The sequence below is a fragment of the Lissotriton vulgaris genome, chromosome 3_1, assembly GCF_964263255.1.
Source record: "Lissotriton vulgaris chromosome 3_1, aLisVul1.2, whole genome shotgun sequence".
Taxonomy (NCBI): domain Eukaryota; kingdom Metazoa; phylum Chordata; class Amphibia; order Caudata; family Salamandridae; genus Lissotriton; species Lissotriton vulgaris.
The window spans coordinates 714,945,497-714,959,486 of NC_141689.1; the positions used below are offsets into that span (position 1 = coordinate 714,945,497).

The 13,990-nt window shown below is 45.6% G+C and overlaps 1 protein-coding gene across 4 annotated transcripts in view; it reads right to left on the bottom strand.

Moving 5' to 3' along the window:
- EPB41L4A (erythrocyte membrane protein band 4.1 like 4A) overlaps positions 1-13,990 on the bottom strand; it is an 864,386-nt gene that overhangs the window by 502,316 nt on the left and 348,080 nt on the right. For all 4 annotated transcript variants that reach the window (XM_086961016.1, XM_086961015.1, XM_086961018.1 and 1 more), the window contains exon 6: positions 912-1,032. In XM_086961016.1, the coding sequence (XP_086817142.1) occupies positions 912-1,032 (121 nt within the window). The remainder of the gene's footprint in view (positions 1-911; positions 1,033-13,990) is intronic.

A 13,990-nucleotide genomic window follows, 5' to 3' on the forward strand; every position in this document is an offset into this window, starting at 1 on the left:
AACATAACACTAGTAAAATAAATAACAAGGCACATCGCAACAGTCAAACAGAAGGCAATACAACAACCACAGTATAAAACATCACACTGCAATAAGGCAGGGTCTGGTGGTTCAGTGTACTAATGGGCCCATTACAGGGACCTGTGTTCGACCTCATTGTCACAGGTTCAAATCCCGGCGGGTCCACTCACCCTTTCATCCTTCTGAGGTTGATAAAATGAGTTACCATTGTGTTGGGTAACAATAAACATCTGTTATTTAATGCCAAGATACCTACAACATGCACTTTACAAAAACATGTTATGTTAATAATGCAGTACAACAGACCACATCTCCACCACAACAAATATGCACATTTTAGTCGCACTTTACAACCTCCTGCTTTCGTTATATTGTGTTAAAAGGTGTTTGTACAAAAAAAAGTAGCTTAACACCAAGGACATGATCCAGATCCAGTCAAGATGTTTTATGACCAGGCTCCACTCACTCAGTCTAAAATGTAGCAGTGTTTAATTTGAACCGGTGTTGCTGGTGCTGGTAAAACTGGCACATATTTATAACAGTCCCCCACATGGTGGCGGTGCCTATTTTTAAACAATGAAATACACTTTAAAACCAAACAGTAACAGTGCGTTCCGGGTAATTTTACGCAGAGTTGTAGATAGGGGCATTTGGGGTTGATCGGTAGGACAATAGATGATGCAACTTGTAGTGGCCTTCCAAGAAACATCTCTGGCCCTAGCATGAATATAAATATATATTTTTTTTTAGCAAATTAAGCACTGGAAGAGACCATGCCCTAAAATGAGTACTTTCAGGGCCTGTAATACTCGGTCTTGTTACTATTTTTGCGCATGCTCTCTGATGCCCAAAAAGAATCGAAACAGTAAATAAATGCAGTTATTTCTTACACGAGGGTTTTGTGTATCCTTTCTATGGCATCTTCGAGCTCGACCTTCTGGTCGGGGACAAAGCGGTATTCAGACACGTAGCCCGCGAGGTGCTTGTAAGGGTCGTAGTCTCCCAGCTCAGCTGCAAAGAAGGAAACAGAAAACAAAAAAAACACATAAAAAATATATGCCATAACCTTAGAATGCACGCGTTTTAAATCACACGCAAGCCCGAGTATCTACTTAATTTACATGTGAATAAAAAAAGATGATAACAGGAGAAACAACCCTTTAATGCAGGCAGTTTCGTAGGACAGGGATTGAAAAAAAACACGAGGATGAAAAGCTAAAGGTCAGATAACGAACGCCCATAATAGAAGCATAAATATTTCCTGACATTTCATGGTGAATTATTTCCTGTTATTGTCAGCCTGGGAAGATTAAATTGGTACCTTCAGTGCGAATAGTCAGCCATGCTAATCACAGCTACTGCAGGCTGGGAACAGTAATGTTATCAATAATTTACTGTTCCGCGTTAATGAGGCGTTTTAAATGTGAACTTAAAGCATCTCTGCGTCCCTCGGTTGTGACCCCAATATTTCTCTCCACCTAACGAGTGAGTGTTTAGAAGCGTCATTAACTGAAGCTCAGAGACTGAAGCTGCAGTTCAGCACTGGTCATTTCTGCGTTAGAATGTATGGCTGCACCCCCACAGCCAGGGTTGCCTCGAGTAGAGTGACCAACTGGCATGGGTGCAAATTCAGGACTGTGAATGTAAAAATTCAGGACAAAGGGTCAAAATTCAAGACAAAAATTCAGGACAGAAATTCTAAATCTAAGACAAAACTTTGGGGCAAAAGGAAAGTTTTACAGACACATCAGTGCCATTGTGAGATGTAAAGCGGCACACATAGGATGCAGCGAATTGGGTCCTGAGGTGCTGGATTAGAGTGCAGTCCTCCGAGTGGTTAGCTTTACGTGTCGGATCGCTTCAAGCATTCCATGTCTGTTCAGCTGGTGATGGCTTTGCATTTGGGCTGGTACAGTACTGGGTAATGGATAAGACCCATAGTGGACTGGTCTTGTGTGATGGTAAAATCACTAAGCAGTAAAAGGGAGTTGTTAACCAGCCTGCGTGAGCTATAATTGGCTGCCCACTGCTGAGTGGTGCCTCTCATCTCTTCACAGCTCCTCTCTCACATGTATTTCATTTGTTTTATAGCACCTCTCATACCAGGGTAGGGTGCCAGAGCACTTTGCAACACACACTCATACAGAGACAATGAATCATATGTGTGTAAATCAGTGTATAGAAAATGTTACATAAGGCAACGGGGACTACAAGGTGTATGATGCACGTCACCCATATTGGTAGGCATTTTGTAAGAGTGCTTGGTCTGAAGAAGCTCAAACTCAAGATTCAGAACATTACACAGTAGTTAGCATTGACTTTAATGATAGGAATGTATTACTATCCAAACAAACCTTTTTTAGCAACAACAGGGTAATGAAAAACTGGGAAGAAAACATAACTTTGTAACCTATACCATGCAGCTTGCATGCAGCTCTTTGATTGCAAGTAATATCTCACTGTGCTAGATCACGTATGTAACTTATGAACTGCACAGTAACAAAGGATCTCAGTGACAAAAGCAGCAACCCACTGAGCTCTGCACATAAAATACTGCTCTTTGATATGCATGATACACATTTTTTGCAGCATGCATATTAGTCCTTAGTGCTACCATAAAGGATTCAAAATTGCCACTAAACAAAACTCCCATCTCTCTCCAGCAGGTACGTTAGTCACCAGAGTTATCATGACACTTTTATTGTTGCCTGAAAACTGCTGGAGATACAAGGAACTTTGCAGTGCCAGCTCCCAGTAACAATACCGCCCCCCAACCCTTTCAGCCTCCCAGGGAAACACTTGATGCAGGGCACAGCTAGTCCAGCATTGCTACCACCCTCCAATGGTGCCCCTCATCTTCACATAGACCCTCTCTCATGTGTATTTAATTTATTTTATAGTACTACTCATCCGAAGTATGTACGGCAGCGTGCTGGAATGCGTTACATCACACACATATTATATAGAGACAATGACTCATAAATGTGAAAGTCAATGTTTAGGAAATGTTACTTAAGACAATGAGGGCTACAAGGTGCAAGAGTCAGATGCCATCCATACTGGTAGGCAGTGGTGTAGAGTGGGCAGGGCCACAGGGGCGGTTGCCCCGTGTGCAATATTCTTAGGGCTGTAAAAGTTTAATAGAGAAACATTTTGTGGTGGAAGGGACTCGAGTCACGTCAGTGCTGTTGTCTGCAATTGCTGGTTATGTTGTCTTGCCCTCCTTTCCCTGCAAAAGGGCTGAACAGGGCCATGCTTTTATGTATCCCTCATGGCCTCGGGCAGGTGGAGGGCTGCTCGTGCTGCTTCCCGGTGGCATGGGAGCAGCACCGCCCAGTGACATAATAGCGGAACGTCTCTTGTGGTAACACAGCGACGTACAAGGAATTTGTTTCTGCTTTTTGGCAGGCAGGAGGAGCATTTCAAGCCTCATGATTTCTTCGCTTGTTGCCTGATGTCATGTGTCGGTTTGGGAAGGCAGGTTGAGTCACTGGAGGCTGTGGCATCCATTCATTCTTTCATCCATGATTCAGTCTTTCATCATTCATTCTGTCCTTCCATCTGTGTGCCCATCGATATCCAAACATATTCAACCATTTCCAAACCTAGCCTTCATTTATCCTTCCATCCATGATTTCACTCATCCATCCTATCACTAATCCATCCATCCATCCATCCTTTCACCCCATCCATCCTTTCATTCATCCATCCATCCACACTTCCACCCCTCCATCCATTCTTTTATCCATCCAACCATTTACACTTTCATCCATCTAGTGATCCTTTCACTTATTCATCCATCCACTCAGTCATTCATCCGCCCATTCACCCAGGCATTCATCCATACGTCCTTTCTTGCAGCTCTTCATCCTCTATTATACTCATGTATGCATTCTTTCACTCATCCATCCTTACATCCTTCTTTTCACTCATCCATACACCCACTCGCCCATCCATCCTGTCAATCATCCATCCATACTTTCACTCATCCATCCATCCATCCATCCTCCCTTTCTCGCTCCATCCCCCTTTGACTAAGCCATCCCTTTACACAACCATCCACTCATGAATCCATCCATTGCTCCTTTCACTCATCCATCCTTTCACTCATCCACCCACCCTTGCTCTTAATCATCCATCCACCCATCACTCATCCATCCTTTTGCCCATCCACCCTCCCTCTCACTCACTCATCAAACCTTATATCCACCCTTTTCACTCATCTGTCCGTCCATTCACCCTTTCACTTATCAATTTATCAATCCATTCAAATTTTTACTCATCCTTCCACTTTTCACTCGCCCATCATCCACCCTTTTACCCATCTATCCATCCTTTCACTCATCTATCCACCCTTTTACCCATCCATTCACCCTTTTACACATCCATCCACCCTTTTATCCATACATCCAACATTCCACCCACACATCTATTTATTTACCCTTTCTCTCATTCAGCCTGCCATTCACTCATCCATCTATCTTTTCTCTCACTAGCCATCCATTCACACTTTCATTCATCCTATCACTAATCCATCCAGCCATTCGCCCATTCCTTCACTTACTTACTCACCCACCCACCTTTTCGAATTAATTATGAGCTGAGCCTTTGTGTGCAGAGTTGCTGACCGAAGAGGCCCATCATGAACTTCACCCTTGCTGAAGTTCCTATAGAAAGGGGTGGGGTGGAGGAGGGTTGACTGTGCCCCTGCACATAGGCAATCTGAAAACTTGGAAGAAGTGTGGCTCAGGGGTTAGAGGCGGCAGACCCGGAAGCTGAGATCGGCCCTGGACCAGGGTTCAATTCCCCGACTCGACGGGGCTTGGGCTCAATAATTCCACGGACTCGATAATTCTCGCTCCGGTGCCTACTCGACTCACGGGTTCACACTCTGCGACTCTGGGCAATAGCGTGCTTAATCTCCACAACGGCCCCTCGCGGCGGGATGCCTGGCTTTCACCTTGTGGATACCCTGCCTGGGTTATCTCACAGGGGAATACCAGGACGGGTTCCCTAAGCAAGCGCTTAGATGCCTGCGATGTGGGTGATATGCGCTATATAAATGCATGTACATTTACATTTACATTTACAAGAGTCATGCATGATGCACAGTGCCAGGACGTGAGGTGACTGACATGGGCTTTAAGAAGGTTGAAAAAATGTGAGGTTCTCTCCAAAGGGCGTATCCGTAATTAGGAGCGTGGCTTAAAACACCTTAGCTAAAAACCTGTGCTTAGCATAGTGTGCCTCCTGACTGGTATTCTGCTACTTCTGTTATTGCAGACAGATATATAATACATTACACCCACAACAAGCTAGGGCTATTGGCTTTGTCAATGGTTGTTAGGTGCACAAAAGTAAAAAGCAGCAACTATGGCTTCGTTGTATATAATATTGGAAATGCTTCAGTTATAAAATGATGAGGCTGTGAACGAACTATAACTCCTTCTTTTTAACTTATTTCGCTGGCTTCTTTGCATTAACTGGATTCTCTACATTGCTTCCATCTGGTGAGGTGCAACATTTTTCTTTATGTACTGTGAGAAAAATATTTTCCTGGATTAAAACGGAGTGCCCTGCCATAGACTGAGGCAAAGGGAGTCCCACCACATACAGTAGCAGCCCAGACTGGCCCCTTGTCATTCTTGTCATTTGCGCTTACTGGTGCTGGTATCGCAGCGCTTCATAGACGCTACTGTCTTTGCATATTGTAGCGCTTGTGTGCCAGCGTAGCGCTTTTACTGCTCGCATTGTGTTGTAACTGTGTTGTAACTTTGTTGTAACTGTGCCTGATTGTGTCTGCGCCCCTGCCCACCCCAACCTCGTCCGGTCTCCATTCATTATTGCTGCCATCTTGTTGTTGTTGTTCCTTCCAGCCCGCCCCTCCGCCCCGCTCCCACCTCCCAGCTGACCCTGCCTCCCACAGAAAAGGTTAGGTCGATCTCGTTGACCACAGCGCTGTGACCGTCCTGACTCCGTCAATAGCGGTCGCTCCCCTCGCTCTCCTCGCTCCCTGGCTCCTGCTGAGATCGTAGCGCTTCATCTGTTACACTGATTGGTGCTGGTATCGTAGCGCTTCATTTACGCTATTGTCTTTTCATATTGTAGGGCTTACTGGTGCTGGTATCGTAGCGCTTCATAGACGCTACTGTCTTTGCATATTGTAGCGCTTGTGTGCCAGCGTAGCGCTTTTACTGCTCGCATTGTGTTGTTACTGTGTTGTAACTTTGTTGTAACTGCGCCTGATTGTGCCTGCGCCCCTGCCCACCCCAACCTCTTCCGGTCTCCATTCATTATTGCTGCCATCTTGTTGTTGTTGTGCCTTCCAGCCCGCCCCTCCGCCCCGCTGACCCTCCCTCGCCCCTCCCCGCCCACTATCCATTTATGACAGATGCTTTTGCGCACAGCGTTCACGCGCAGCGAACGCGCCCCCTTGCGCGCCGAAGGTGCGCCAAAGGTAAGCCCGTCTACGCCCGTCCGGGCCTGGACCACGCCCAGCGCCAGACTCCTGGTTCCCGCATTAGCCACCCCGCCTGCATAACGTATGACGCCGATACCCTCCTTGCCCTTAACCCCAGAAGCTCCCCACAATGCTGCGTAGCTGCCCCAGGACACACCCATGGACCATTCGGCTGCAACTCCTGCAAGTTCGCCTGCATCAAGACCCACACCAAATCCACTAACTCCAAACACAGCTCCGACTCTAACCACCTGAAGTGCATCCTGCTGAACACCCGCTCGGTCCACAAACACGCCACTGAACTCTGGGACCTACTCGACACTTCATCACCGGACATCGCCTTCCTTACAGAAACCTGGATGAACGCATCATCTGCACCCGACATCGCCATAGCCATCCCGGACGCTTACAAGATCATCCGAAAAGACCGCTCTAACCAAACAGGAGGGGGCATCGCCATCGTCCATAAGAACACCATCCGCATCATGACCAGCTCCGACGGACACCTCGCGACCGCCGAACACCTTCACTTCCAGATCCACACCGACCCCAGGACCACACTTAGAGGCACCCTCATCTACAGACCACCAGGAACCCGCACACAATTCATCGAAGATATCACTGACTTCATCAGCCCACATGCCCTCACCTCCGAGAACTACATCCTACTGGGAGACCTCAACTTCCACCTGGAAAAGAATAACGACAGCAACACCACCACCCTTCTGGACAACCTGGCCAATCTCTGACTCAAACAACTTGTTGACACCCCCACCCACTCGGCCAGTCACACGCTCGACCCTATCTTCACCTCCAGCAAGCACATCTCCTTCGATCACACCACAGCTCTCCATTGGATGGACCACATCTGCGTTCACTTCAACTACAAAAAAGACCACGACCCACATCCCACCACAACCTATTCCCCGAAGAAACTGGAACAAAATCACCACCGACCAACTCTTCACATCGCTTAATCAAAACCCCCCCGCCACATCATCAGACCCAAACCAAGCTGCCACCAAACTCACACAATGGATCACCCACAGTGCTGACGAATTAGCACCCCTGAAAAGCCACCAGATCAAACAAGGTTACAAAAAGGCCCCCTGGTTCAACGATGACCTTAAGAAATCCAAGAAGTTATGTTGCACCCTCGAGAAAACCTGGAGAAAAAACCCAACCACTAACAACCTGACCACCTTCAAGGACGTCACCCGCAAACACCACCAACTGATCCGATCCACCAAGAAATCAGCATTCAAGGATCGACTCGACAACAACACCCACAACAGCAAGGAATTATTCAACATCGTCAAAGAATTCACCAACCCCACCGCCGGCACCAACGACATCACTCCCTCCCAAGACCTCTGCGACTCACTATCGTCTTTCTTCCACAACAAAATCGCTGACATTCATAACAGCTTTGAGAACCCGTCCAAAGAAGAACACACTCCACCCACCTCCGAACTAAAAACAGCACTCTCACAACCTTTGCGCCTGGAACCCAATCACGACTGAAGACACCATCCGTCTGATGAACTCCATCCACTCAGGTTCACCAACCGACCCCTGCCCCCACCACATCTTCAACAAAGCAGACTCCATCATCGCACCCCATCTCCGCGATGTCATCAACTGCTCCTTCAACTCCGCTACCTTCCCAGAAAGCTGGAAGCATGCCGAACTCAGCGCACTACTGAAGAAACCCACAGCAGACCCCACTGAACTTAAGAACTACCGCCCCATCTCGCTCCTCCCCTTCCCGGGCAAAGTCATCGAGAGAGCCGTCAATAGTCAGCTCGCCGCCTTCCTTGAATCCAACAATTCACTTGACCCCTCACAGTCCGGCTTTCGAGCCAAACACAGCACAGAAACCGCCCTCCTCGCTGCTACAGACGACATCCGAACGCTACTGGACAACGGAGAAACAGTTGCCCTCATCCTACTTGACCTCTCTGCCGCATTCGACACAGTCTGTCATAACACCCTCATACAACGCCTCAACAACATTGGAATACAAGGAAAAGCATTGGACTGGATCATCTCGTTCCTCGCCAGAAGAACCCAGAGAGTCCGCCTCCCCCCTTCAAATCAGAGGCCACTGAAGTCATCTGCGGCGTACCACAAGGATCATCACTCGTCCGACCCTCTTCAACGTGTACATGAGTCCCCTCGCATCCATCGCACGCCAACACAACCTCAACATCATCTCCTATGCTGACGACACCCAACTAATCCTCTCCCTCATCAAAACACTAACACCGCCAAAACCAACCTACACAAAGGAATGAAAGAAGTAGCCGAATGGATGAAGAACAGTCGCTTAAAACTAAACTCGGACAAAACGGAAGTCCTCATCTTAGGATCATCCCCCTCTGCATGGGACGACTCATGGTGGCCACCAGCTCTGGGCACAGCACCCACACCTACGGACCACGCACGTAACCTGGGCTTCATCCTGGACTCCTCCCTCTCGATGACCAGACAAGTCAACGCCGTCTCATCATCTTGCTTCAACATCTTACGCATGCTCAAAAAAATCTTCCGCTGGATCCCCACCAAAACCAGAAAGACAGTCACCCACGCACTAGTCACTAGCCGACTAGATTATGGAAACACCCTCTACGTCGGAACCACAGCCAAACTACAGAAAAAACTCCAACGCATTCAAAACGCCTCAGCCAGACTCATACTCGACATACCCCGTCAAGCTCATATCTCCGGTCACCTGAAAGATCTCCATTGGCTTCCTGTCAACAAGAGAATAACGTTCCGTCTCCTCAACCACGCACACAAGGCCCTCTACGACCAAGGACCCGAATGCCTCACAAACGACTGTCCTTCTACACACCCACCCGCCAACTTTGCTCATCCAATCAAGCCCTCGCCGTAACTCCGCGCATCATAAGATCCACCATGGGAGGAAGATCTTTTTCCTACTTAGCGGCCAAAACCTGGAATTCTCTCCCCACTCACCTCCACCTCACACAGAACCACCTCTCCTTCAGAAAGCAGCTGAAAACCTGGTTATTCGAAAAGTAATGCACCCACCCTCCCTCAAGCGCCTTGAGACCCTCTGGGTGAGTAGTGCGCTATACAAATTTATGAACTTGAACTTGTATGTGACAATCATAAGCCGCATACAGAATGACAGTGGGCAGGTGGGGCTGCTTTTGTGCTCAGAGGAAGAGCGCAAGGCGGCCTCACCAGTGAGCTGAGGCTTCTAGCAAGGGAACAGCAATGCTCCCTGCAACGCCCAAAATTACGGACAAAAGGCGTCCGTAAAAGGGATCATCAAGGACAACGGACAGGAGATCCAAATTACGAACGGTCCGTGAAATTTATGGATGGTTGGTCACCTTACCTCGAGGGTTTCTTAGTTATGGAGAGTCTGCATTGACCAACCCATGAACTGACGAGGGAGCGGCAGGGACTGACGTCTCCTCAATTGCACATGTCTAAACACTCAATGACACCTCCACACCCACACCTGGATCGGAGCTCTCTCGTGGGCCGTTTTAAAGGCTGGGCTGGCCACATCTAGGCATTTTCACAGTCCAGAATGTTGAATAACTTTGGCGTTTGTGGACGGAATTGGCTGAAATTTTCAGGAAAATGGCACATTTCGTTTCTGAGCAGCCCCTGAAAATTTAGGGGGTTTTCGTCAAGGGGGGGCGAGAAAAAAGGGGGGTCCCAAAACGTGTTTTTCCCATTCATTTTTCCATCGGGCGGTTGGAATCACTTTTAGCTCGAACGGCTGAATGGATTTACACGAAACTTGGCAAAATTGCAGATATGGTTTGCCCGACGTGCCTTTGCTATGTCTCAATATATGTGCTCCAGTGGATTTTGAGAAATTAATGTTTTAAAAAACAGATATATCTGTAACAGCGCTCCGGTTAGCGCTCCGGTTCGCGTACTTGACGCGTAACGGAACTTCGCGAAGCGAAGCTGATTGGCTCTCCGGTGTCTGTCAACATTCTAAACAGTCCGGATTGGCAGCCATCTTGTCTCTCGGTAGGATCGAGAGACAAGAGGTGGAGAAAAACGAAGGGGGAAATTAATGAAAGGGGGCAAGGTAGACCCCTCCTGACCCCCTAGGAATGATGTGGGGGCTATTAAAGGGTCCCGTGGGGCAAAAAATAAAAAAATCGATTTTTCGCGGTAGAAGCGGTACCCGGTACGCGAACCGGGAAGCTCACCGGTAGCGTAACATGAGTTCGCCATTTTGTGTTTCGGACAAATTTAATCACAAGATGGAGGAATAACAATGTGGGAAATGGGTATAAGAGTGCACGGGAGACGTATCCTGACCCCCTAGGTTTTCTGAGGGTGGCTGAAGAGGCTCATATGTCGAAGAAAAAAAAAAATTATTTTTCGCGCGGTTAGCTGCCGGTACGCGAACCGGGAAGCGAACATAAGTGAAAATTTGTGAAAAAAGGTACATTCAAAATTTTTAAAGAGTAATTATAGTTAAGGTAGCTCTGAAAAGAGCTTTTGAGTTCTGTGTAAGTTCTAGGTACTTATAAGTAGGTACCAATACACAGTCTTAAATTTTGTATGAAAACTCTCTTTCCCTCATCTGAGAAGTGCACACCATCTCCTCTGTAGATATCTTGCATGTAGTAACGCAAGTTATTGTTGTAGATGGCGCCCATTCCATGGTCTCTCATATAAGCTGAAACAGACTTATTTACATGCTTCCTCGCTTTCTCAATTTGTGGACAAATTTGATTGGACCACCTCCATTTCTGTCTTTGGCATATATTGGAATATACCAAGGCAGTTTGAGGAAAAAGTGCCATTAATTGCTCAAAGGTGTCCTTTAAGAGCATTTCCAGACCTACCCCAGTCAAAGTGCCCAAATCATTTCCTCCACAGTGCACTATTAAGAGGTCAGGGTTTGGCAAATGTAAAAAGGTTTTCACCAATGGTATCAATTGGTGACATCTCAATCCTCTTTGGCCAATCCATTTGATTTCCACATTTTGTAAATTGAGTTTGTGTAAATTCCTGTTATCAGCATACCTGTGAGCCCAGTGGATGTAACTATGTCCAACAATCCAGACAGAAAACATGGTGAGAGGAGGTTCTGCTGCAGTCAGATGAAGTGTGGGAATGAAATGGCAGTTGAAACAGTAGGAGTTTGTAAAGAAAAAAAACTGTGGAGTTTCAGTGCTAATGATTCAGTAGCAGTGATTGGTGGATTTCCATTGCTGAAAACAGAAAGTTAGGGTGTATGGATGAGTTCTTTAAAACATGTAATTTGAATGGTTAAGAAAACATGATTTTAAGAAACATTGCAGTGGATTAGCAGGTGTACGGAGAGTTCAGAGTTCATTTGAAACATTGTTGTGTGAACTTGTAAACATGAGAGGTCTGGCAGGAGGTAGTTGCTATGGAAAAAGGACAGAAAGGGCAGAGGGGGGAAGGGTGTTGATTTGAAAAAAGTGAGGGAAGAGTTTTGATTGGGTCACATGAGAGATATGTGTGATGAATTTCAGCATTTCTGTGCCTTTGTTGGTTGCAGCCTCATACCTTTTGCTCTGCTAAAGAAAAATTGGTGTGTTTCTGAGACTGTTTTGAAATTCAAAAAGCATTTGCTAAGGTGAGAAAAAATTCATTTAATTTAGATAGAGACTAGTATAGTTTATGGAGAAAATAAGGAAGCCAGCTGTACATTTAAAATGTTGTTTTGTGTCAAGTGTTTTCATTATTTTTTCAAAAAGATTTTGCTTCTTTGACAAATTATAATTATAGATAATGTGAAGTATTAGTACTGACAGGGTGTGCTTGTACATAGGAGGTGTGCTGTGTTTTCAAATTATGACCAGAAAATCGTTTTTTAACAAAAAGACATGCTTTTTACATTTATGAGAAGGATAACATGGGGTGTGCTTTTTTAAATAAATATTTCACTTCCCAACATAAATATGGGAGAATAATTTGCTTGTTTGTTGGTTTAAAAACTCGTTTCTTGAAGTCATTTAGGTTTCACAATATGTACTGCTAGAGTTTCATAGTCACTATGATAATTATGATATACATTTAGGACTGTTTAGGGGGCATGGATATGCTGAGGCTTCTGTAATTGTCATTGGAGGAGAATTATGTACATTGCACTGCTGCATACAGTCCTCACCTTCTGCGTACTCTTGGATATGCTAGACTATATCTGCTCAATGAGATACCTAAGCTGAGGAAACACAAGTGATGTGATTGTGAAATGAGCAAAAATATTGATGAAAAATGAACCAATGAAAAGTTTTATGAACAAGTCACATGACCTGTTATGCTTACGTTACGCGTCCCGCTACGCACCCGGAGCGCTTCCGGGGCGCTGCGCTTCGTGCCTCGGTTCGCGCTCCGGAGCACTTCCGGGTGCGCTAATGCGGCGCGTCATAAGACGCATTACGCGGCAATGCGATACATCACGTTTACGCGACGCGTCCCGATATTGTTTTCTTGCGCGGCAGTTGCGCTAACGGAACGTTTACCGGTTCACGGACCGGGTTGCGGCACCAAATTGAGCTAACAGGAAGCTACCAGGTGCGCGGACCGGTAGCGGAACAAAAAAAAATCATGAAAAAAAATATATCAATAAAAAAATTATATTACAAACATATAAAATATATTTTTGCATTAAAATAAGAATACATTTTACAGCTTTTGATATTTGCTATTAAAAAAAACATTGAAATTCACTGAAAAAACCATAGGTTATAGACCATATATAGTTAGGAATTAGCATTTACAAAACCTTAAAAATTCACTGAAAAAACCATAGGTTATAGACCATATATAAGTAGGGATTAGCATTTACAAAACCTTATTTTACTCGCACAAAACCATTGAAATTCGCATATATAGTTAGTTGCACTAACTATATATCGCGCACCCGCAATCCACTGCTGATGATGTCACATATTACATCATTCATGACATGGTCAGTGACATCACTGATGACATCTCATTTGACATTACTGATCACATCACTGATAATATCATTTATGTGATAATACGATGAACCTCTTCAGACTCTAATATAACCTTAGATACAATCAGTGTAAACAGACACTCACAGATTGTCACTCATCCATGTAGTTACTCATACATCTAGTCAGTCTTGCAAAGAATCAATCACTCCTCCATTTCCTCAACTATACAGTTATACACACCTTACTAATTCAAACATATTCTAACACATATTTACTCTCTTATACAATCCCTGATACAAGTTCACAATGATCCATACAGCCACTCACACATTCACTGGCTCTTATGAACAGTTATTTATATATGTCAACTCTCACATGTACTGTGTTTTACATATGTACTTACTTTGACATGTAGCACTGAGATATCCATTCACTCACCAATACACTCATGCACACAGTCAACTGCCCATGCAGCTGTTTCCACATGCACTTTTGAACCCATACATCTAGTGAATCAACTGCTCACACATCTATGCACAGTCATACACCTCCCAGCCACTCACAC